Here is a 26,223-nt window from a genome sequence, read left to right as displayed (position 1 = left end):
CGTCGCCATGGCCAACAGGTCTGAATGAAATGTATCAACTAAGGAGACAGAATCAGGTAATTTACAGTTTCAATGCCTAATCTGCACGCCGAAAATGAAGCTGCTTCGCGCATCAAAACACTATGAAACCACTCTGTAAATTTTTATCTTTATCCAAACTTGTTAAGGAGGCTTATCATACATTTCTGCCAAACATATGTACTCGAACAAAAAAGTAACCTAAAAGTAACGTAAGAGTAACGTTCGTTATTTTTGGAAAGTAACGGTAACGGTATATCGTTACGTTTGTAAACGAGTAACGTAGCTCGATAACGCGTTACTTTTTACCAAACTAACGAGTAACGCTATTTCGCTACTTTTTTCGGTAACGGGCACAACACTGCGTGTAACTAGGGTATTAGTGCTCGTGGATAAGCGATAGTTGGAAAATGCGGAAAATTTGTGCTAAAGCTGTCGGCAAGTTTAAAATATTTTATTTCCCACAATTACTCTATCATTTGGCATAATAATGTGATAGGGAAATTGTCTATAGGAGTTTAATTTTTATGGGATATTTTGAGGAATCCAATTAATTGTGATTTAGGGTTTTTGAAAGTGAACAAATTGAACATGGGTTGGAAAACCTTCATATATTAAGCATAACATCCCAACTATGCGCTTACTTTGTTTAATTCAGGGTCAAATCAAAACCAACCAATAGGCTGACAAGGTGCCAAGAATTAATTAATTAAAATACATACAAATTAAGACGATCAAGGTTAGAATCTTAAAATGGAATAGGAAAACTTCCGTTTTTTTAAATGAACGGATGTGTCTTTCCAAATCATATATTACATCTGCTTTCTATTAGACACTTTAAATCCTATCAAAAGCTCTTCATTCGAAAAAAAAAACACTTCAAAATCACCTTTTTAAACAAAATTAATGCTGAAATTTGTGTTTTTATCGTTTCATCTCGTATTCAAAGGCATTTTAGTCAAGATAACTTTACTTGATTATAACGATATCGTGTTTATTGAATAGGCATTCATTCAAGCTTTCATATATAGAATATTTGTCATAAAATTGATTATTACAAAAGTAATCATTGTTTAAACCTGGTAAATTATCGCCAAAGGGGAAAAGTTTTGGGCTTTTTCACAAAAGTCAGAAAAAAGAACAATGAACGTTTATAAGAACGTCATGTTTATTAATGTAGATTAAAAAAAAAACATGTGAAATTTTATTTGTTTTGTGGAAATTTGTTCTGTACACATCGCGACACTGTTAGCGCGAACACGACATCGGCACCTTTTCGCATTTTATTAGGAATGAATGTTAGCGGGCACACAATTTTACCCGTTATACTAGATCCTTAAATGAGCTCTTCCTATAACAATGATATCTTTGATAAGAATCTTTCGGTTCTAAGAGAAAAACACAGAGAACTAGCGATCGCTTGTTCGCGCTAACAGTGTCGCGCTCTGTAGGTATCTAAGCCATGGAAAAGCTACCAAATATGCGCGACCTGAGATGATCGCCCGAACTCCGAAATTCGTCTCTGGTCCTTTAGAAGTCAAAATTCGAAAACTAAAAATATAGCGCAAGAACGGATTTCAGTATATTCCTAGCGAAGAATTTGTCCAGAATTTTTTTCAACAGCTTTTGAGACATGAGCCATATTTCTTGCACGACGTGAAATGAAAAAGGCCAGTCACAAATATGGGATTGGCTGCCGGAGCGTAAGGCTAAAAAAAACTATCATACTCTTGTTATGAATTTTGTGATCGTTAATTCATCTTTATTGCGACGTTGATGCGCTATCAACCTTCAACATCAGTCACGACCGGGCTAGACAGCGGAATTCCTTACGGCATTTGCTCTCATTTAAAAGCAAGGGGAGTTTTTCTACCGCGTTGGGGCGCGACAACACCACCCCTCCGAGTTCTGCCTGAACCATCTTGATCAACAGTTTCAACCTTGTAACAGGCTAAAGCCGAGCAAGTTGGTTCATTACTTTAAAAGCATCCAGCTAAACAGAAAAAAAAATACGCGTAAAAAATTATACACTTGGACCGAAAACCATAAAACGTAACCCGGGACCCTTTTCCTGTTTTCCGGTTAGCCGTTGAAATTTCGAGGTTCGGGCAGTGGGCGGAACTCTGTTGGTGCCTCGTGAGGGCAGCCCAGTGGTGGGCGATCATTCGCAATCCTCAGAACGAGCGGCCACGGAAACGAGAGAAAGAAAGGTAGGAGAGGGAAAGAGAGGAGGAAAGGAGAAGGGAGAGAAATGGGGAAAAGTCCTACAAAGCGCATGCGCGTTTTCTAGACGTCCGCTTGCCTCCTTCTCCGTATGAGAGAGCGGGAAAGAATCTCCCATTCTTTCCCGCTCTCCCATAGGCGGGGGAATCCCACGCTTTCTTCCTTCCCTAAAAGTAGGGAGGGAGGAAGAGAGGGGGAGAGTATCGCTCCTTGGGACCCGAGAGGGTGACACAAAAAGACCGACGGCACTCCCCGCATCCTCAAAAAGTGAGACCGCCAAGCGCGCCGTGGTTCGTAGTCGAGGAACGGGACATAGTTGACACACAGAACGACACAACTCGCACGATCGTCGCAACTACCCTAGAGATTACGTTTGTTTGAACGATAAAAACAAAACAAAAAAAAACACACAAACATAAAGTGCCGTAGATTCGTCCGCCATTATCTCCGGATTTCATTGTTTGTTGTTTACGTTTAGCGTAGAGCCAGCCGACACCGTCCTCGGGTTTACACCCGAAAACTCTGTCTGCACACCCCCGGAACCGAAACAAAAGTTTGATTTATCCGACCGGATTAGCGCGAGTTCGGTATCTGTGGCCAGGCTCGTCGAAAGTTGCGCAATTTGAGATTTTAGCGGAAGTTATGGGCTACGGGCTGAGCCAAGCGGTCGGCGGTTTGGCAGTTCTGGTGTTGCTCGTGGCAGCTTTGGAAGTGTCCGGCCAAGAAGCGTGGAGCAATCTGCAGCGAGGCGGCGTAGCGTCCGAAGGCGGACCCGGCACATCGTCGTCGTCGTCGTCCGAAGACAGAACGCACGAGCTGCTGGCTTTCAAAATGATGAGCAGGAACATACACCCGGATTTCAAGGTGAGCCGTCGGAACATTAGCACCGAAAAATGTTTACTTCTTAGTGTTTGCGAAGCAAAAAGAAATAATGCAAAAATATTCCAAAAGCCGGGAATCATAATGATCAAAAAAACTGCTCCGACTTTACTCAACAAGATTAACAATTTAATCAAACGTTTCGTCTCCCATGCAGGAAACATCGTCAGTGAAACCTACAAGCAGGAATTCCAGGAAACATCGTCAGTGAAACCTACAAGCATTCCTGCTTGTAGGTTTCACTGACGATGTTTCCTGCATGGGAGACGAAACGTTTGATTAAATTGTTAATCTTGTTGAGTAAAGTCGGAGCAGTTTTTTTGATCAAAAAGAAATAACGCAGTTACCTATCCTACACTTTTTTTTTTTTGTGTGTCTGTAGGATTGCAGCATTGCCTGCTGTCGGACGTAGAGGGAAAACCGATTTCATACTTCTGATACCGTCAAGAGGGAGGCTTTTGGTCTCGTTTTTTGTTGTCGGTCATTTGCAGTCCGAGGAACTTAAACAGAATAAAATACCTTCTCCGTTGCATTTACGGAAGCCGGAATCGCTATAAAATCAGCCTAGTTTAGTCTTTCTTTTATTTTTTTTTTTTTTTAGAAAGCGGTAAAAAAAAAGGCGGGGGCGGCCGGTTTTTGTACTATTGATTACCGGAACACCGTGCTACAAAAACTTATTTTTCAAAAGTCGCATCAACAAATAGTCATTAAAAACACACTAAAAATATGCCGTTTTAAAAAAAAAAAAAAAAGTTTATATTGTTGTTTGTTTTCAAGAAGCGTTTGGTTTTGAGGTCAAATATGTCTCGTGAAACAAAAAGTGTAAATGTGCTCCGTTTCAAAAAGGGTGAACCAGACATTGCAATCACTAAATGCAGTGTTTAAAAATAAAAAAAAATAGAATATATATAGTAAATGCGCTGCTCAAATATCTTTTTAAAAATTCTTTAGGGAATAAGTCTTTTTTCATGTACTCATTTAAAAAAAAATGAAGAATTATCTTTTTTTGTTAGGTTAAACACCAACATAAAACAATTGAACTGCAAAACGTATGCAAGCAGTCTCGTAAAATAGCGTTTCCACCCCTTCGTATTGCTGCGGTTCCGCAGTGACTATTTGCCGCGGTTATATTCTGGTGAAAAATACCTCTCTCCCCGCGACCGAAGTAACGTCGGAACTCCCTATTAAAAATACAAATAAATGGAGCTTCAATCACTCGATAGACAAGAAGCAGCAGACAAACACTTCTTAAGTCTAGCTGTTGTTGTTCTGGTTTTCTTGAAATGCGTGCTACTTTAACTCATTGTTTATTCAGGGTGGAGGAACCAGCGTTGGCGGTAACGCCTTACAAGTAACGGTGTTGCCGGTAACCCGTTCTTTTTTCAGGTTACGTTGTGGCGTACTCGTTACTTTTCAAAACTGTAACGGATAATGCACTTATGTTACGTTTTTTGTGTAACATGTAACGTTGTAACGTTACTCATCCCAAAACTTAAAATATTTTACACTTAAGAATCTTTTTGCGTTTTTAGGCGCCAAGCTATGTAATTTAGCGCGTTTTTTTTAATTTTTTTTTTAATTTGTTTTTTGTTAGTATTAGGCGGAATTGTAGAAAAATATAATGTAATTGTGTTCAATCTCTGGACGTTTATAATGTGTCCCGAAATATGGCGCTTGTGCACACTGTAACGTCCCAGTGAAACATGTTAATTCGTAATTAAAATCGTAACACAAAAGCAACGTGCGTTACTTCGTAACGGTAATGGTAACGCGTTTCTCTTATATTGAGGTAACGTAAGTCGGTAACGGGTTTCTTTTATTTGGAAGTAAGGAGTAACGTTCTTTCGTTATTTTTTTTCCGGTAACGCCTACAACACTGGTAGGACTACAACGTTATACTATCAGAAACCCTTACGTGGAAGACGTTTCTATATTCTTTTTTTTTTGTGTGTGTTTCATGGTTTGAACAATTGAACAGCCGACGTACCTGGGCAAGAATGACGTGGGTTTGTGTTATTGAAAGTTTGTTAACTTCTTATCATGCATCTACGTCTGACGGAATTCAGTGTTAGGAAGTGATGGCTTCCGTGGGAACTCTCAATCGAAGTTTAAGCTGTCTGTTCCGCAGAGGCCCGATTCCAGATCGAACTTAACGAGAACAAGCTGGTAGACATGCGACAATTTTAAACAGCTGTTCACAAAAATGCTTGAAGGCTGGGTCAGCATAGTGCGTAAAATCCTCGTGGTCTTCTTGCTTGAACCTTTTCACGCGCATAACCTGAAGAGGGCAGCATTGTCGTGGATGACGTTTAGAAAAGAGCCGAAACAACGCAGGTACGGGCCACACGACTGAAGAATCTGGGGTGTAGCTTGTCGTGTGTAGCCTGTCAACATGTAGACTGTAAGCGTGTAACTCGTTTGCGAGTAACCTGTAGCCTGTTGCCTGTCAACGTGTAACCTATCAACCTCTGTATAACGGGTATATTCGCGACTCCAGCGTCTTTAAAGAGCTACTAAAGACAAAAAGAAATGTTTTTCTTTTAAGCAGTTTAACCTAAACACGCGTGTCAAAAAAAAAAAAAATTAAGTTATTATTGACGGCGCGAGACGGCGATTTACTAAGCCGTTACCTCCTTTCCAGTTGTTTTCTCTCTCGACAATTCGAGCGCGTGGAGGAGGTAGATCGGCTTGGCGATCACTTTGAGGTGTACAAAGTGTATGACCATGTCGTTGAGGTGGAAAGAGTGTATGACCATTCCGTGAAGTCATGAACTTTGCGCGCAGAATTTCAAATTAATCTCGTGCCGTCAATATTGCTCTACTTTTTTTTTTTTTTCGAGTAAAACTTATTTTTAGACACGGCTGTCCCAACCAGACTGTTTGAAATAAACACTTTTCTTTTTTTCAGTGGCCCCCGAAGGGTCGCCACTTTCGGGCAAATATGGCGTTCAAAACAGGTCCTGCCGTGCCATGTTCTAGCTCAACGCACAGCGCTCGGGTTTCAGCAGGCAAGCATTGCCCCCCCCCCCCCCCCCCCCCCCCCAAAATAGTTTACCCCGATACTTATCTACTACACGCTTCAAAGCTGCGGTGGCGTATGGATGTAAGCGAGCTTTCAGACGCTGGGTCTTCTTCAGGGTAACGTTGTAAGGACTTCCTGTTGTCCTTCTACCGCGCTGATGAACATTGATAAACGCACAATGTCTGATTAACGCAGTTGCGTAGGTACTTTCCGAGCCACCGATACGACTGTTCGCCCTTTACTTAATATAAATAATCATCGTGTATGTATGTTTATACAGCCGGAAGGTTAGTCAGCCTTAATGGGCGTCTGGTGTCTCAGCTGTAGGGAAGAAATTTAGCCAGTGGACTACGACTGTTAGCCTGGTGTTTTTAATTTGCTCCACGCAGTAGGGATGCAAGACCGCACGCCGGTACGATGCTCATTCACGTTGAAACAGGTAGGGGTGACGAGTGAACCTAGGATCCTTGGGTTCTGCAACGCGAGCTTTCGCTACGCGTGCTATTAGCTTGGGTGCTGAATGCGAGGTGCACCTAATTCCTTGTGACATTATGGGTCAGGGCATGGGGCATGACATAGGTCATAGTTTTCCCTGCGGCCTTGTCAGCAATCGCACCAACCGATGAAAGCCTTCTATAACGGAAGCCACACGAGGCTAGCACAAATCACGAAAGGACCTGTTCCGGCCAGTTCAGTGTTTTCCCGCTAGGTGCCGCCCGTTTTCGCTGGAATTGTGAATATTAGCACTGCCCACTTTTCTAGAACTACACACAGCATGCCAGAATAGAACAGGAATGAACGCGAAGCAGTCAGCCGGATTGTCAGGGTTATTTTTACCCGTCGTGTAAACATAGGTATTACTGTAAAGCGACCAATACAGAAAGCCCGAGCAAGTTTTCCTATTGTACTTTTATATGCTATATATATTGAACAGTGTTAACGAAATTATTATCGTGGCGGAAGGGAGTCATTCTTTTCACAAACCTAAGCCACCCTGAATGTTGACGGCCTTGAATATCCTGTCTAATATTAACAAACTGCCGATGCAGTGCTCGCCCTGTTTCGCGCAATATATACATGTATAGATTAGACGTGTAAAGTCATGGAAGACACTGTGTATTGTCCTTTATTGCATATTATATCGGTCACTGCGAAAAACGAACAGCTCTTTGCATTGATGGTGTAAGCACTATACAAAACAGAAAAAAGAGAAACAGAAGGAACAACAAACCATAAAAATATCGTAATGAGGCTGATGTAGGACTGGTAGAATTCAATCTTTCTAGAAGCCTCTTTTAGGGATGCTGAGCCGAAATATGGATTTCACAAAATAGTGCCGCAAAAGAGTTGAACGGAACGCTACGAACTCCAAAACGTCACTCATGCATCGATATCTGAACTGGGTGATGGTACTTTTGGGAAAGAAGGGCGCGATCAAGTGAGGACTCTGACGTCACGATCCTCCTGAAACAGCTGAGAAAGAGGGGAAACGGCCTCGGTTCTCTCCTCCTCGCGTCGGTTCACCAGCTCGACCGGACGAAGCGAGGAGGAGAGGGAATGAGAACCGTGACGTGAGTTGTCGCGTCGGCCACGTCGGCCGTGATCAATCGCACACTTCTTTTCCGAAAATACGGCGATCTGTTGCAGATATCGCTGTATGAGTGATGTTTTTGGGCTTTGCAGCGTGCCGCCTATCAGTCCAGCCTTGTTTTGTGAGCTCGAAATTTCTGTTCAGTGTCTCTTCAAATGTTGGACAAAAAAATACAACAAGCTTATATCACTTCTTTTCACGGATATAAATTCGCTGTAAACGTGTGAATGGGGAAAGCGAAACCAACGTTCAGCGGCTGGCAAAAGAGGGAACATCTGACGCACTTTCCTGGAACACAAAATGAAAAGTCATTAAGGCGCTAAGGTGCATCAAATGTGCCATTATTCACTTCATAAAAAACAATATGTCTCATTGGCCAAGATTAAGAGATTAAAAATATCTTCATAGTCGAAATAAATGCGTCTCCCAAACCATCTATCAAAAGCCATAAAAAATAGATGACCCGTAACTTGTTCACTAACACATGATTAAATCACGCCAATAAATTTCCCCACGATGGAGCAGAATTGCCTTTAAATAAAACAAGAGTACGAAATTGATGGATAATGTATCTGAAGAACGTCATTCGAGAAACAGTGCCTATACTTTATGTTTCAGCTGAAGTCCAGCTCCCAGCCCAGGCTGTGTCCAAAGCTGAAGTCATTAGTCTTTTTCTGTTTATAATTGTTTCAGCGATAATATAGAGCGTACAGAAACATGACGAACACCATGATGGTGAGTTTTTGATGATGTCTGATTGGTATCATAACCTCGTGGCGTCGGCTCCGTCTGGACCGAAGGGAAAACAAACGATAGCATTTGAAACTAATTTTTATCAACTTCAAAAAAACGTGTGCTGTGAAAGAAAGGAGGGTATCGTAAAACACTCTGAGGTCTCGATGAGCGTCAGACATCGCAATAGTCGTACTGAACACTGAATACAAGTAGTCAGCGCACAGCTTCTCTTTCTGGTTAAGAGCACGACCTTGGTTTTACGAAAATGCAGTATTCATTTATTATTGAGGCACACGCTTTGAACTGGATTATCATTAGCTTGCAGCATGAAGCGGTCCGTAACTCAATTAATTTTGGGAGGAATCCTGATGTCATCAGCAAACGACAGTACCTGTGAGTGCTACACATAGGTTTACCAAACCAATAAAGAAATGCTGAATATAAGGTGCAGAGTTGTCCCCGGAGGCATCCCTGCGTTTAAGACATATGAGAAAAAGAAAATTATTCCCGCGATACTTTGACATTCCGCCAAAAGGTAACTATACTCAGCTAAAACGAGACCCATTTAAAAAAAAACGCGGAGTGTTGTAAGCAATGCCTTTGGGTCAGTCAGATTAAAATATTTTGCATACTGAAAATAAATAGAATCTACCTGTCCTCGAGAAATGCTGTAGGTAGTACATATGCACGAAATGACACCAGGTTTGCTTTCACAAACCGTCCTTGACCGAAATCATGGCGGTTGAAACAAAGTAACGATTTGATATTAAAATTAATATGCCTGGCAGAAAAAAGAGATTGGTGTGTAGCGTTCAAGAGCCAATAGCGTTCTTTCATCCATAAGAAAATATTAACATCTAAAGAAGTGTTGAACATGTTCCTCCAAATTAAGAACAAAAGCTCGTTTCTATCATTCCTTCTCAATCATGAAACTAGTTCTCATTACAAGTTCCATTTTTTTTTCAGAATGAACTCGTTGCCATTACATTTCAAAGGTTCAGACGCGTCGTGACAATAACGTTAGAGTTGTGTATGAAAAAAAAAATTGTATGATGTAGGGTATGCAATAAAGTAATGCAAGCAAGTGAAAATATCTTTGGCGAACTACGGGTCAAGTCGCCGTAATCACATTTGTTCCAGTTATTTTTTTTTACTATTTCTCAGACACTTTTTTATCATCGACGTGGAAGGTTGAAATAGTCAATAATAAAAAAAAAAAAACCTGAATGCCAACTAAATTCGAGCGAAGCTGCAGATATGTAGATAAAAAATGAACCGAAATCGCTGCTGCCGCCCCCGCTGATTCTCGAAGAAATATGGAGCATTTCGCGCAGCGGTTATATATAACAAGGCACGGTGAATGCAGCCTCTCAGCACTTTTCCGCCTGGCGACCATTCCCGAAACCCCCCGCCTCTCTGGTGCAAGCAGTTCAGGTTACTTAACGTGTGTAAGATTAACTTACGCGCGATGCGCGAAATACGCCAGAGCCATTTATTTGCTGTGCACGCATGCGCTTACAGCGGTGACGACACCGTGCGCTTACCGCTTGGCGACATGGTAACTACGTGTCAAGAACGGCGTGGCAGGCCAAAGGACGGAACCGCAGCCCGTGTGCGTCCAAGGGTCTTCAAAGCCGGCGGCCAAAACTTACGAGGGCGTCTAAATGCGCGCACGCGCTCCAGGGCACCGTACCCCGTTCGTTGCCCGGCTCCAAAACTGGCGAAGGAGTACGTCGCCGGCGACCGGTTGCTAGGTGTTACGTCACGGCGTCGCTCCCTCTAACCAGACTTGTACGTAATCCGTTACAAGTAACGAAATTACTTGTAATTCCTTACGTTTATCACTAATTTAGTAACGGAATAATTACAAATTTTCTCGAGTAATTTTAAAGTAATTCTTTTACATTTCTTACGTAACGGATCCCTTGTAATTCGTTACATTTTTTTCAGGACCAACCCCCCCCCCCCCTTTTTTTTTTTTTTCCTGAAGAAACGGTTGTTTTTATTTCGGTAAAGTCGAGCGAGTTGACCAGCGCAAAGGGAGGCAGGCGCTCCTCAGTGCCGCAAAGCCTTTTTTTTTATTTTGCAACATTAAGTTACTGAATCTATCTTTTTTTAGACCCTAACAGCAATGTCAAAAAATCCAAATAAGCATTTCTAAAAAAAAAAGGGGGGGCGGGGTTAGGTGAGGGAGGAGGGTAAGTTATACTCGCTTTTTTTAGTCCCTTTGTTTTTTCTTTGCGAGCGAAGACGGGGAGAGGAAGACACCAAGTGATTGTGTGCCTCTTCGAGAAGGTCGAGGTGGAAAGTGCACAGACAAGATCAACAATGTCCTTCTAGGTTATAGTGACTACGACCATTTTCATAATGTCACAACACGAGACAATGCTCCGTCTACCCTAAAATCCACTAAAAGAGATGTGATAATATGCGAAGGTGTTATTGCAACAGGCATCCTCGTCCGTTGCTTCACACTTATCATCTTCTGTATTTTTTTTTCTGTTTCTTTCACTTTATTTGACCCTGTTTTAAAAGCTACTTACTTTTTGTAGTCCAACTTCTAGGGTTGGCCCTCTTTATTTATGATTTCCAGCCAGGTTATCTGCATCTCAGACACCCTTTTTGTGAATCAGCTTTTTTCGAGCACTTTGAAAATGGTAATAGTCTTCCTTTCTGCTTCTTTATGTTTTTACCCCAGCAGGACGCTTTCAAGCAGATAATTTTACAAATGAAACATAACGGTGGCTGAGGTAGACTTGATATCCTGGGCTTTCGGAAAGAGTGAAACTCGTGAGTAGGGCCATGGTGCGGCTCAGCTCTCTGCCGTTCGCTGCTCGTGGCATCAGCGGACGCCTATCTGGAGAACACCGGAGTAAACTGCAGTCGGTTCGTGCTCCGTGCGTTTTTGAACGGCACCAAGAAAGGTACACAAGGCAAACGTGCGTTTACATTTCCTTCTTTTTAACCGATGTTCTCATTAATTGTTGTTATGAGTGTCCTGTTTTTTTTTTTTTTTATTACTTATACTTATATACTGGAAACTTTTTTTTTCACCAACTTTCTCAACTGAGGCCTGACCTCTCCAGAACCAAAGGAAGAAGAATATCGAAACAAATCGAGCATCGTTATCGGAGGTATCGGAACGATCTACTAAAACTTTCGAATATCAGGCAACGGCTGCAACGAGGAAGCTTCGCTCTATCTTCGAGGTAAATAGTACTGCCATTGCTTCGCTGAAGAAGCTCGACGCAGAGCATAAAATATTCATGAGACACAATAGGGAGTTTTCGTAGATCGCTTTCGCCTTCCCGCGAAGCTCTCCGCAACACGCTACGCTACCCGGAACTCTGCAGTCAAGGCCATCGGTGTGCAGGCGCATTAGCGGCTTCTTCGTTGCGGAGGGCTTAGCAGAGTGGGAAACGCGGTCTATGAAAACTCCCTACTATGCCACTCCCACCCGGTGCCGCAGTTCAAAGGGTGTTCAGCGTAGCAGTCGACATCTTCAGTAAGAAATGACGTAAAATGTCTGACGAGATTTTCGAGAGCCAGCTGTTGCTCAAAATACTCAAGGTCAATAAATGGAACAGGTGGCAACAATAAGAACTTGAACAACTCTCTTCCCTTAGTTTCTTAATTGAAGACAATATGGTTAATAGTAACGCCACGAAAGTAACGGATTACTTTTGGGGGTAACGGTCACTTACTTTTATGGGAGGGTGATTGTAATTGTAATAAATTACAACTTAGCCTTGAGTAATTGTAAATGTAATTCCTTACTATTTTTCAGTAACGTGTACAAGTCTGCCTCTAACCAGCCAATCCAGTGCGGCCTCCGTTGTTATGCATCCTGGCCTCTCGAAATACGCTCCCTGCCGCCATCTGCCGGCGTTTGCACAATGTGTTTCCTAGCCAGTTTCCATACCCCGTGCAACGTTGCGAATTTCGAATACGTGTTCTCCAACCAGGCCAGGTCAGCGCATGAACCTACGCACGAATGCGAACGCATCAAAAAAAAAAAAAAGAAGTTCCTCCTGCCCTTGTCTCGAAAACGTAACGAGTTCTCGCTCTAGCTGCACCGATGCAAGAAATGCATTTTTAACGAACTTCCGTATGTTTCAGCCCTGAGTGCCGCTCACTAGAAAAGAGGCAGCATTACTTATTTAGTTAGCTGATGAGCTAAAATGTTTCAAAAAACTCCTTAAACTTTCATTTTTGAAAGCCGAATGTAATTGGATAAGGGACGCCCGACCTCCTTATAATATAGCTGTGATTGAAGTTTGGATTAAGGATTTTGTAGTGGGTGCTATGGGGTGACCAATGTCACACTTGTTTGCGGATTCAAGCTGAAACAAAGTCGACAAGGAGCGCCAGTGATTTCAATCCCCACGTGCTAATGCAGCCGGCTTCGCTTGCGGAGCCGACGCAGGACGTTTTGCTGCAAATTTCTTGCTTACAGGAATACCATCTCTAGGATTCTGCAGGAATTGCCTGCACCTTTTTAGGGTGCTCAGAAACACGCTGTTTGTAGGGTAAGATCATACAGCGCTGTTTTCCTTAATAATCTACAACTACCAACTAGCTCAACTATCTACCTTACTATATTCGGCTGGTCCATTTATAGCGTTTTGGAGCGCTTTGCAGACTCAATGACCATTCGGCTGGTTGAAGTCGGGCGCTCTAGATATGTTCGGTGGGTTCTTTCAGAGCGCTCTCAGTTTGTCGGATCGCGCCGTCCTCCTACCCGTAGCACATGAAGTGCTCCGACTTCAAAGTGGGAGTGGTGGGAGCGCGTGCCTTAGGACTGGTGACGTGACTCCAGTCACTTCCGTTGTTGGATTTAAAAATAGAAAAACATATACGGCCCAGAGGCTAGCTTCCGACGCCGTCGCGTTTGAAGACCACACCGATCCCGCTGTGCTGTGCAGTGAAAACGGGAGGCGCTGGGAGCTTGTCGGGAAACTTCCGCAGCGAAAGCCAGCGTCCGCATTGAAGGCTGCCATTTTTCGTGTGGGCATGCAGACATGCAGCCACGTCGCTGGTGGTGCAACGTGCAGGGTTACTGAATGGACGGATAAATGGTATCGGCGAAACCATTCTTATCGTGCGGTTGCTTGCGCCATGACAGTGGAGCAGTTGCTGAAGTTTCCGTCTGTATCCAGTTCTGTATGAGTTGGCGATATGGCCCGCCTGGAAAAATTGCCCAGCATTCGGCTGGCGCGCCGTTCCTCTAGCTCAGATCGGGAGGCGCTCCTGGATTTTGAAGATCAGATTCAAAGAAATGAAGTGTTGGAAAACAGCAAGCCAAATGTACTACTATAGAGTGCTGCTCTTACATCATTTGGGTGTTAGTCAGCCCTGCGGTGAGGAGATCCACAAAGGTGAGGCTGGTTGTTAACATGTACTTGTTAACAGTTTGTTTTTAGCGATAGACATTTTCCTTGGTGGCAATCATTTGAGAAAGAAATACTTTCAGCGCTAATTAAAGTGTTAAAAATGTTTATCTTTCAGCAGTACTTTTTACCCTCAAACCGCCATTAAAAAAGGTAAACAATACTCACTCGCAAAAATGTAATTTTTTCGTAGGATTTTCATCTGTACTTAAACATTTAATTTAGAAGTCTGCTATAGTATGCGTTTTTGTAAGCATGTAAACTCAGACTCCCCGAAAAGGTTGGAAGCCATTCCTTTGCGATGGTGGATGACCAGCGAGACTGTTTAGCACGCGACACAGACGTGGCACAGAATTGTTAACAAAGGTACGACACATTCATTGTCTTGATCGGTGGTCAGCGTGACGAACAGCACGCACAGACACCTACCTCCCGCCACCGCCGCTGACATTCTCGTTGCCGTTCCCGCCGTTGCTCTTCGTAGGCGCGTTGCTCTTCAAGAGTACGGACTATACGCAGCTTCCCCATTACGACGAGAGAAGAGAAGTGAAATCGAAAGTGGAGAACAGCAACCCAAGCTTCTAGGAGAATGCAGGGATTGGTGTTCCACGCACCGCACGTGCGCGCCTTCCCCGTATAAAATATTCGAAGTAAATAACCAAAATAAAGCGTTGACGAACGAGCATTTAGGATGCCATTTGTTTTAGGTTTTTGCTTTAGAACAGTTACTAGTGTAGACGCCGGCACGTGCGGCGCGTGGGCGCGGTGCGGCGCGTGGGTGCGGTGCGAGCTAAAGCCCCTCTATCCTGGAAAAAGTGACGCCATTCATTGTTCCGGAAATGCTCGGGACACGTGACGCGCGCAACTTCTGGGAAGAGCATGGCGACTGAAATCTAGCTCAGTGCTGTGCTGTTCTGCCATGATCTCCCCAAATGCTGCACGTTGCACGTGCTTCGTGCATCGACGCACCTTGCGCTACTTTCGAAACATGAAGGGGTCTTAGTGCGAGCGCAGAGATTTTGGTCACGCACACGAAAAATGCAAGAAACCCTAGCCATAGACGGCTTCACTGTAGATTATCAAAAGATAAACCCCTTGAAGATGCAAAATTTTAGCAACTCAGCTTTGGGTAAGTACTATCGCGAAACCGACGATCGTGTTACGTGTCAAGTTTGTATTTGAGGAATTTGAAGGTACCCTTGCCGAATTCCAGGCAATATCCTTTGTATGAGGCGAGAAAAGAGCTATTCAGGTTTGATCGTTTGCAGTGAAGCGCTGAAGCAAGAGCTCCAGTCGCGATTGATTAAGTGGTCTCATGCCGTCTTCCTCGTCAGTAGCCTTCAACACATGGCGTCGTTCTAGTACCACCATGAGACGGACTTGAAGCGCACCTTCCAGAAATGTGTCGGAATCACACAAATAGATACCAACTTCTTGCTTTCCACAGCAAAGTTGCTGATTGATTTAAAGCATGATATGCTTTTTAACGAACCTCCCCCATCCCGAAATTTTGTGATCTACTGACCAATTCAGTTACCCCGCTAAATCTAAAGGAAAAATTGACGTCACGTGACCCGACGCTTTGTGACCCATGCCCCAGTTTTCGAAACAATTTCCCCGTTGGAGTTTGTGGGCAAATTTATTTAAAAATATAGATTCTTTACTCCCCGGAAAAACTGCTTAATGTTCTCTAGTAAAATTTAAACGATCTCTTTTTACACCGAATGTCATAGATCGTAAGACTTGGGAGACAGAGGTGGCTGTCAATTTTACCTTGTCGCGCTTGTCTCCGATATAGAACTTGTTGGGTTCAGTGCCTACCGAAAGCTCAGAGGCGTTCCGCGGGTCTCAGTTGAAGAAATTCTCTCTAGTTATTTGGAACGTCTTAATTGGAGTAATGGCCGGCTGTTTGACTCGGACGGCTTCGGGCTCTGTCCAGAAGGGGGAGAGGATCAGGTTACGAGGAGGGGCATTTCGTAAAGACTTCGAAGCATTGTGACAAATACGGCCTCACCAGTCAGTCACTCCCTGTGTTTGGTCGTCATGCTGATTTACCGGATGATAAAGACGGAACTAACCCACTTTAAATAAATGGCAAAAATCTGTTTTCCTTTTTTTCTTTTTCTTGTTGCGGTGTTGTAATTTTTTAACACAGGGGAGGTTAGGTAGTGCATTTCTTCGGCGAAAATACTAAAGAAAGATATTGCTTCGTCCAGAAGTTGCAAAAAAGAAATTAAAATTTTCTCACGGTATTATATAAAGTTAGTCCTTTTTTTTCTGACAAAGTGAATTACAAAACTTTCTGGTTAAAAATTCCAGAACCAGGTCTTGGTGGTCTGGGGTCTGTAGCCAAATCCACAAGCGTTAATATATTACAAGCGCGTTTGCCAAGGAGCAGCTGCATAAAGCTGCTTAGTTACCACAGCGTCCATCCCTTGCCGTTAGTGAAGCCGCACATCTACTAGGCGTGGTGTAGATTGCCTTCCTCAATCGTTTATTAGATTAATGAATGGCACATCATTGGTGGCCCGAATGCATTGCGGACCATTTCGACATTCAGGAGCTCCTTCGAGCATACTTTGAAAAGGCCGGAAATCAGCCATTTCACACAGCGAGGACTCGGTAGCACGTCAACCCGTTGATCAGACCCCATAAATTGATTTCTTATGATAGGTTTTTCTAGGTGGTATATTCATTACTTAAAAATACGAAAAAAAATTATAAACTCGCAAAAACAAAAATAATTTTTTTTTTCTCGAATTCGGCTTTCTTTTTTTTAGTGAAATCGTCAGGTACTACTCGTAGCTATTGTGACCTTCATGACAACGAATGAAGCCCTTAAAAGAACGAATAATCTTTTTCTTTTGCATTTTTTTCCCTTCATTTTGAAAAATAAACGCCATAGCGGCCCATCTCGTCATATTATGAGTTCACACAAATCTCGGCTTACTTTCACAAAAAACAGATGTTTCGATTTCTTTCGTTTTTTTTCACGCAGGTGAAGTTACGCTTCTACACTCTTACTAAAACAATTCACCATCATATTACACCTTTGTGCCCTATTACGTTGGAGTAGGCCGATTTGTGAGGTCTTTTGAGAAGGCCAACGCTCCATCGGGTTGAAGTTCTAGGATAGCTTCACCGCAAGACAACTTCACGGAGGTTAAACGCTACGTTAAAACATACTGCACCCCCACTTCCAGTGCCACGGCAATTACCATCTCTAACACTGACAAGGCGAAACTGACATCCGCCTAACAACTTTCTCTATACGGTCCTGAATTCGCACTCCTCTCGCGTCACGGGCCAGTGTGTCAACACTGAGGGCAGTCATCCACCAGAAAGCAAGAACTCTGTCGGCGCGTAACTCTCGCGCGAATGGTCCGAAGAGCAGAGCAGCGCACTCTCGTACCCCCGGATGAGCGCGTCGCAACCCTGTTTTATGCCTCTCACCCGTTCCGGGCAAACGAATTACGCACACCGGGAACCATCGGAGCGCGTGGAACGTGGAGACGTCTGGAGTGAACGTGCATACCCAAGTAGTCGTGTCAAAAAAAAAAAAAATGAAATGGGCTTAGTGGAGGCCTTGTGGCGTCGAGCTGTAAAAGACATACAACCCCACCGTGTTAATGTGACGACACTCAGACACCGCGAGCGGGACCGTCGGACAGGGGAGCGGAATGCGCGTGAAGCTGACATAAAATTGTCGCGGGTGAAGCCATGTCTACGGTGTCATTTACCACCGGAGTGGCGTAACTGCTATAACGGAGAATAACCAACTTAACTTCCCTGACACTCATAAACTCTGGCTGCCTGGTTTGACCTCCGCGGCGAAAAAACGCGTGTGGGTTGACGCAACGAATACTCGGGCATAAAATCTCTAACTGCATGATCAATTTGTCCATCTTCGGACGAGACACCTCTGAGGTCTCCCTGCTTTCGAAGTGATACAACAAATTTGATTTTGGATAGTTCATCTCGATCTCGTGTTTCTAGTTTTGTTGGCACACAACGTACCCTTCTGAAATTTTGTTTCAGCGAGCGTTCGACCAATGCCAGATAATCTTGGTGTAAAGTGTGAGAATGATCGAGTAAAAGAATTACTTTTCGCATTATTAATGCGTAAACAAAACATACGTTTTTTTTCCCTTCGATGGCCAATGCTCTTGTGGGACGACGACGAAAAAAGCGCTTTTTAAATTACTTGCTTCTCTGAACACACAGCAATAGGTTTTACAAGCACTTCTCCTGGGAGTTTTTTCTGCCACGAATTGTGCTGCGGCTTTTCGGCAGACTGTATTGAAAAACGTATTAGGACGGCCTGAGGTACCTCTCGTTGCATGACGTATCTGATGCCCAAGACAGTGTCATCACGGCTGAAGTTGATTATTTTACGTCATATCATGGATAGACCGGGTGAGTGGTGGCACTTCTATTATATCTAGCCCCTGTTGTTAATGGTGCGGGGAAAATAATATGGCGCAAATAGTTGCTCGACTTGCCAAAAAGCCCATCATTTTGAATAGTCCCCAAAGTCCGCTCAAAACGCCCTCCTTGCATTTTCAATAATTTACTCGTCGTTTTTAAGAACACTGAGTATGACCGTTGCGCATTTTGTGTCCACAAGTGCGACAGAAGTATCTTCGTACGCAACTCTACGGATTAAGAAGTGTCTTTGTCAAGGTGTAATTTTAAGGGTAAGAGTGGATTTATTTCAGTCTCTCCTTCTCAGAGCTTTCCGACTTACTCCTGAGGATAATTTTGTTGGTGTAGAAACGTTGTCAGTTTTTCATTGAGAATGCAACTCCTACTTTGGTGCATTGCGTCGGAGTGTAGAACCATGTTTGGTTGCAAGGTCATTTTCTCATTTGCAGTACCATTCGTGAATCGCTGTAATGGATTTGAAACCTAAATGAAGATCATATTTGATATTGTTACGAGACCGCAAAGAAACAAGCACATAAAACAACCTCAAGTCAACAAATACGCACGCAATCACAATGTCTTTCTTCTCATATAAAACGAAAAGTTTTTTTTTAAAGTAGATTAAAAACTGAGACAACACCTGCCTTGATTTGCTGTTCCCTAAATTAGACAAGTTTTTCAGTGGCGAACAGTAGCTTGGTTCCGTCGGCTAGTCATTTACATTGTTTAACTTACATCAAATCCCTCAGCACGCTATATGCCAGCAATCTTCATCGATTAGACAGCATATGGGCGTAATTACGATCATTCAAATTTACAAGAAACATCAAGTCATTTGACGTAGGCACCAAGTAGGTTCGTAAAATACCCCACGGTCGAACCTCACATAAAAATCAAACGCTAAAACACTGTCTTCCTTTTTAATTAAGCCAATATATCAATGATAAGATTACCAACGACCGGCATAGTGATCTCGATTCCCACCCATGTCCGCTTTCATGAGGATCCCACCTTGATGTAGATAAACATCGTACCGCAGTGCTCTCGCGTATGGTTACCGCGTGATGCATGTTAAAGACCCCAGTCTATAAGGCGTATTGCACAGGTCAATTCTCTCATTTACAGTGTGCGACAGTGTCCCCATCCATTTGCGGTCCAAGGTAACGTTCTATAATACTCGATACGTTTTAGTTTCTTCTAATAACACCTCCATTCTTTAAACTACAATTTCCGGTGATAAGGTTTTTTTTAAATTCTTTGGGTTCGTGATAGAGGCTGAATTGTTTATTTCATTATGACTTGTAAAATGTGAGAGTAAACCGAAGCTGATAGGAAAAGTTTCATTGGAATTCTAAACAAATCCACAAAGTTGTATAGCGCGATTATACATAAACTGAACTAGCCAAAACACGCTTTATTGGGACAAATAGAACTTGGTCAACCTGATGGAAATTCTAGGAAATATTTTTTTATATATATAAAAGAATAGAGACATCGAGGGTCGATGAACTTTTAGAAGTTTTTTTCTACCTTACCTTATACCTCAAACGTTTTTTTTTTAATAGTGATATATGTGCTTTAAAATATGAACGTAACGGGGAGTCTTGTGCGTATGATGAATAAACTAGTTTGAATCTTCAACTCCATTCATCTTCTGTATCCCTCCTAACATTTGCGGAAACACGTTGTCGCGCTGGAGTATCCGACTCTTTAGTTAATGTATAGCGCATTCCTTTCGATCGTGAAGTGTACGGTACTGCAAAGATGCAGTTCCACTGGGATGAAGGAGCCATTTCACGAAAATGTGCGCCTTTAGACTTTGCTTCGTAGTGAAGAGGATTAAAGAGTTCTGGCACGAAACTTTAGCTTGTCACCGAGACGGATTTGCATTCGTTGAACATCTAAACTTATTTTCAGATGCAGTTTGAAGAGCCCTATATGAGGATCTGAATGTCTCTCAAGAATCCACCAACACTCAAAATACCAAATATATGAAACTCCGGGTTGCCATGTGGTACTGGTTTTTGCATCAGTTTTGACCTTTATGCTTCATACGGCATTATAATTTACTTGTTTTGCTTTTTTAGAAATAGACCAAGGGCAACTAAGAAAACCCTCTTTTCCATTTCAAAATTTACAGAACACGCGCTAGAGAACGCGGTAACAATTAATTGCTTGACAAGTAATTTTTTTATATTACGCGCCAATAAAATTATACCAATCATAGGAAAGTGCCGCCATACTTGTTTTTGCCGGCTTGTAGGGCACAAAGAAGGATCCAGACCTTCGTCGAGAGGTCATTGGCCTAGAGATACCCAGACCATATCCGCTGCCAGAAAGGTCACAATTTTGCCTCCTTCCATTTTTAGTCACCCGTCTCTAGATTAAGAAGACGCGTCATTGCACTGGCATTACTTTTGGTCAGTTAGAATTTTCAATCAACTATTGAACCTGGAATAGCTCCGTCAATTTTACAAATTATTGTCAACCTTTCGTCATTTTACATGTCAACGATTTGTTTTGAATGCCTTCAAACGCATTCTATACATCAGTACTTAGTACGCGACCTAGACAACATCGAAGAGCTGTCCGGTTGGTTTGCTTATAGCTATACTATTGGAAAGAACCTTTCTAAAACCTTTTTCTTTTGAAGGAAAACTTTTTGTATAGAAGGAACCAAACGCCCGTGCGAAAAAGATTGCATCTTAAAATAATATAAGCAAGATCGTGTAAATGTAAATGCCTTATCGTCTTTGTTTACTTTTTTTTTGTAATTAGCATCAGCTATGTCATTACTTTTGTTGTGATTTTTTCATTCATTCATTGCCCTCGTCAAGGTTTGCTTTTATATCACCTAAATGCCCAAAGCCTTCGAAATAAATCTGAAGAAATCGATGTTGACAGTTACAATTAAAAACGAGCGTGTTGCTTAATAGATACAAAACTTGAAAGTATAAAACAGAGAGGACGAGGACGGGAACAGGACATCCTTCATTTAGCAACAACATAGAATGACACAACAATAAACCGCCCCCCAATGGTCTCAACGTTCTCAAAGAGGGAAAGAAGATACTAATTATAAAGGAAAGGGAATGCACTAAAAAAGTATGAAAAGCGCATCAGTAATCTAGTTATCTCCGATTAGTTAGAATTCTAACTTTGTCATTGTCAGTGATAATGCAGAATTATTCTTGTTTGCAGTCCAAAAAGGGAATTGTACTATAAATATAAAAGTTTAAAAAGCTAAAGCGTCACGGCGAGGTGTCAATATTCTAGTCATCTCTGGTGTTAAGAATTCGACCTCTGTCTTTGTCAATGATAATGAAGGTGCAGAAATGTTGTTGTTAACAGTCCCCATGGCAAATGATTCGATGATTTCTCTCCCAAATCTGTTGTTGTGCCCGCCCAGTATTTTAGTATCAGAAAAATGAGGAGTACAGTCATCGCATGTGCGGCTGTGAACGACAATGGGGTGGTACGACTCAGTTGAAGCCTTTGATGCTTCCAAGTTATGTTTTCTCAGTCGGTGGTTGACGCATCTCCCAGTCTGTCCAATGTACTGACTGCCACAGCTTAGTGGAATCGAATAAACCTTCCTTTCTTCGCATTCTACGAACTTTTTGGCATGTTTTACATTGTACACTCGGGGACTGACGCTTCCATTAACCTTTTTGCACATCTGTTTGAGGCGCATACGACAAGAAAAACCACACTCGTGTCGAACTTGGACGCGATAGACCTTAAACGGTGCGCGGAATTGTGCATGTAGGGAATCACAGCGAAACGACCTTTCTTTTTTGAAACAACTTGCGGAAGTTGTGGTTTGATAATGAACCTCTCAAGGGTGGAGCGAAGTAGGTCAGCAGGAAAGCCTGCTTTTTCTAACCTCTGCTGCTGCAACTTGAGGCTACTTTCGGAGAAATGCGTGCACGACTTGGAGAATGAGGACTTGAAAAGTGACCTTACTGTGCCATGCTTAACGCACTTGGAGTGAGCACTGGTGAAAGAGACGGACTGGCTTCTCCGACCTCTGCTGGAAGGCCCAACAAACACCTGAGGAATGAGGATGCAATCGTAAATCCAGAAATTGTAATCCTTCCACTGAAGAATTTTCCCGGGTAAAAGTTAGCCCTGCCGCACAGTCTTTGAAAACTTCAAAAATGCTGTCAGCGGACGCAGCGTCTGGATAAATGACCAAGTAATCGCCAACATACCTAAAAACTAGGCAACCCTGGAAGGACTTCCCCGGGAAAATTCTTCAGTGGAAGGATTACAATTTCTGGATTTACGATTGCATCCTCATTCCTCAGGTGTTTGTTGGGCCTTCCAGCAAAGGTCGGAGAAGCCAGTCCTCCCTTTCACCAGTGCTCACTCCAAGTCCGTTAAGCATGGCATAGTAAGGTCACTTTTCATGTCCTCATTCTCCAAGTCGTGCACGCATTTCTCCGAAGGTAGCCTCAAGTTGCAGCAGCAGAGGTTAGAAAAAGCAGGCTTTCCTGCTGACCTACTTCGCTCCACCCTTGAGAGGTTTATTATCAAACCACAACTTCCGCAAGTTGTTTCAAAAAAGAAAGGTCGTTTCGCTGTGATTCCCTACATGCACAATTCCGCGCACCGTTTAAGGTCTATTGCGTCCAAGTTCGACTCGAGTGTGGTTTTTTCTTGTAGTATGCGCCTCAAACAGATGTGAAAAAAGGTTAATGGGAGCGACTGTCCCCGAGTGTGCAATGTAAAACATGCCAAAAAGTTCGTAGAATGCGAAGAAAGGAAGGTTTATTCGATTCCACTAAGCTGTGGTAGTCAGTGCATTGGACAGACTGGAAGATGCGCCAACCACCGACTCAGAGAACATAACTTGGAAGCATCAAAGGCTTCAACTGAGTCGTATCACCCCATTGCCGTTCACAGCCGCACATGCGATGACTGCACTCCTCATTTTTCTGATACTAAAATACTGGGGGGGGGGGGGGGGGCACAACAACAGATTTGGGAGAGAAATCATCGAATCATTTGCCATGGGGACTGTTAACAATAACATTTCTGCACCTTCATTATCATTGACAAAGACAAAGGTCGAATTCTTAACACCAGAGATAACTAGAATATTGACACCTCGTCGTGACGCTACAGCTTTTTAAACTCTTATATTTATAGTACAATTCCCTTTTTGGACTGCGAGCAAGAATAATTCTAAATTATCACTGACAATGACAAAGGTAGAATCCTAAGTAATCGGAGATAATTAGATTACTGATGCGCTTTTCATACTTTTTTAGTGTATTCCCTTTCCTTTATAACTAGTATCTCCTTTCCCTCTTTGAGAACTTTGAGACCCCTGGGGGGCGGTTTTATCGTTGTGCCATACTATGTTGTTGCTAAATGAAAGATGTCCTGTTCCCGTCCTCGTCCTCTCTGTTTTATACTTTCAAGTTTTGTATCGATGTTGACCTCGAGCAGTTTTCCTGACGCGTTGACATTATAGTGTTTACAGAAACCTTGTATTCCAGTGATACCGATGTAACAAAAGGCTTATGAGTGCGGAAAAAGATCTGTATTTCGAGAAAAGAAACCTGTTAATAGAGTATCCTTATACATAAAGAAAATTTTGTATTACGATGTTATGTCCCATTATACTCTTGTAGAAAATGACCTCGAAGCCATTAGTATAGTACTTCATGATCTTGCTGTATTTCTAACGTATTGTGTTCGTCAGAGTAATACGAACATTTTTGTGTTTCTATTTAACGCGCAAGTCTAAACAATTGTCGCGTAATGCTGTTCAGAGACTTAAACATCGTTTTCCTTGAAAAAGATAACAATTCAAATAAAAGTTCTTAAAATAATGCTGTTACACGGATGCAAAAGCGTTACTGGTCTACCGACATGAATTAGTCAACATTTAGAAACGCTAAAAGATGTATGTTTCTCAAATCTCCCTGTGGAGAAGAGTGTGTCCCGAGTCGTTTTATTTGCGATAGGTGATCACTTGCCTTTTTTCGCAATGTCTAAAATATCAGGCAATCGGGAATGACAAGGTTTACGCGACGTATTATGAATGCAAAACGCATTTTTTAGTTTTGTATCTTGTTGGCCGAGGAAAGCTGGGACGAAATACAGGGTGTCACAAAATAAAATTTACAGGGTCTGTTTTAGCGCAAAAATAAACTAGGCACCGCCGAACGCTCATTCTCCACCCAAAGGTGGAGAATGGCTTTTGACGGTTCAGGCTCATTATATACAGGGTGTCGCAAAAGAAAATTTACACGGTCTTTTTTACCGCGAGAATAAACTAGGCATCGCCGAACGTTCATTCTCCGCCCAAAGGTAGCGCTAGAGGTCACAACCAGATGCCAAAGTTTCAGCCCGATGCGATAACTTAATCAAAAGTTATAAATGATATTCTGAAAATTTCAATGGGAAAATGGAGTCCATTTTGCCCGTTTTCGGTTTCTGGTGCCATAGAGCCCCATGTGTTTGAAAACTCCGTCGGCCGCCATTTTCCCATTGAAATTTTCAGAAAATTCCTTATAACTTTTGATTAATTTATCGGATCGTGCTGAAGCTTTGACATCTGGTTGAGACCTCTAGCGCTACCTTTGGGCGGAGAATGAGCGTTTGGGCGATGCCTAGTTTATTCTCGCGGTAAAAAAGACCGTGTAAATTTTCTTTTGCGACACCCTGTATATAATGAGCCTGAACCGTCAAAAGCCTATAACATGGTATTAGAAACTATATTAAAATATAAAATTGCATTTCCAGGTGTTGTTGTTCAAAGGCTTAGAAAGGCAAGGAAATAAGTGGTTACACCAGTATTATTCCAACCTATTAAACGCACAAACTGAGTGTTGCCCACTTCTTAGATCAAGAGACCAAACTCGACTAGTTGAATTAAAAAAAAAAAGAAATACCGAAACGAACTAAACATGGATGTTAAGAAAGCAAAATCTGCTTATTATAAATATGAATTCTCAATTATTCAAAACCCAGAATTTGTTTATGCAGCTCTCAATAACATGGTAGAAGGAAGACATGTACAAGTTATTCAAAAAAAGGAATTCACTTAAGTTACTGAGTATTGGCCTCAAAAGTAATTTCAGTAGAGTAGAAATTACTCAGAGGGAAAGTAATTGAGAAAAGCACTGATCACAATAAAAACAGTAGCGAATACTTTTGAAGTTACTTTTATATGTTTTTTATGGTAAAAAGAAAGTACACAGGTTTTGATCCGTTAGCGAAATCGTGCTAGCCAAATTTAGATCGCATTGTTTTTTCAAAGAAATGCTTTAATAGCTGGTTCTGCTTCTGCGAGCCTCATTGTTTTCTACTTTCTTGTTTGTTTGGTCAATGATGTACTGCGAATGTGGCATTTCCTCTTTGAGGTTTAACACTGCCTGAGCTTGATTTTTAGACAGTGTTTGCTTGTTTACAGTGTTGCGTAAAGTACATCTAAAATGTGCTTGAAGTGAAGTACGGAGGAAATGAGAGGTTGTGTACTTCAAGTAAAGTAGTAAGTGCACCGGGTGCAACGTGCGTAAACTAAAGTACTATAAATACAATATATTGCAAGGTAAAGTAACAGTACTTTTAACAGAATCTTTCATGATGCCCTTTCGTTTCTATACAGTGTTTCTTTTTTTTTAACTGGTGCGCATTGCTCCAGAGGTAATCGGAGGTGCACCAGTTATTTACGGAAATGGCAGCAAATATTGTATAAAGTCAAGTCGCCACAGAGTAGTTGTTTTACTCTCGCTGACGAGCTATCTGACACAGTGAACTTATAAGCCACTTACAAGTTCACTGAAGTTCACTGTGTCACTTTACAAGAGCGCGTTTTCACACGACAATACGCCATTTTTTATTTATTTATTTTTTTAGTTCGGGGAATGTACATTAAAGTGGAGAGTTTTACTTTCCTCGGAAAGTACAAGTATATTCACAGA

General features: G+C 42.3%; 1 protein-coding gene across 1 annotated transcript in view; it reads left to right on the top strand.

Moving 5' to 3' along the window:
• Nucleotides 1-2,509: 2,509 nt before the first annotated feature.
• Nucleotides 2,510-26,223, top strand: part of LOC8023308 — a 190,627-nt gene continuing 166,913 nt past the window's right edge. Inside the window, exon 1 of the mRNA XM_029970349.3 lies at nt 2,510-3,105. Coding sequence (XP_029826209.2) covers nt 2,884-3,105 — 222 coding nt within the window. The 5' untranslated portion in view covers nt 2,510-2,883. The remainder of the gene's footprint in view (nt 3,106-26,223) is intronic.

This window comes from Ixodes scapularis, unplaced genomic scaffold, assembly GCF_016920785.2.
Source record: "Ixodes scapularis isolate PalLabHiFi unplaced genomic scaffold, ASM1692078v2 PGA_scaffold1__304_contigs__length_218370807, whole genome shotgun sequence".
NCBI lineage: Eukaryota > Metazoa > Arthropoda > Arachnida > Ixodida > Ixodidae > Ixodes > Ixodes scapularis.
The sequence above is the reverse complement of the archived record's forward strand: the minus strand, read 5'-3'. Positions and strand labels throughout refer to the sequence as shown.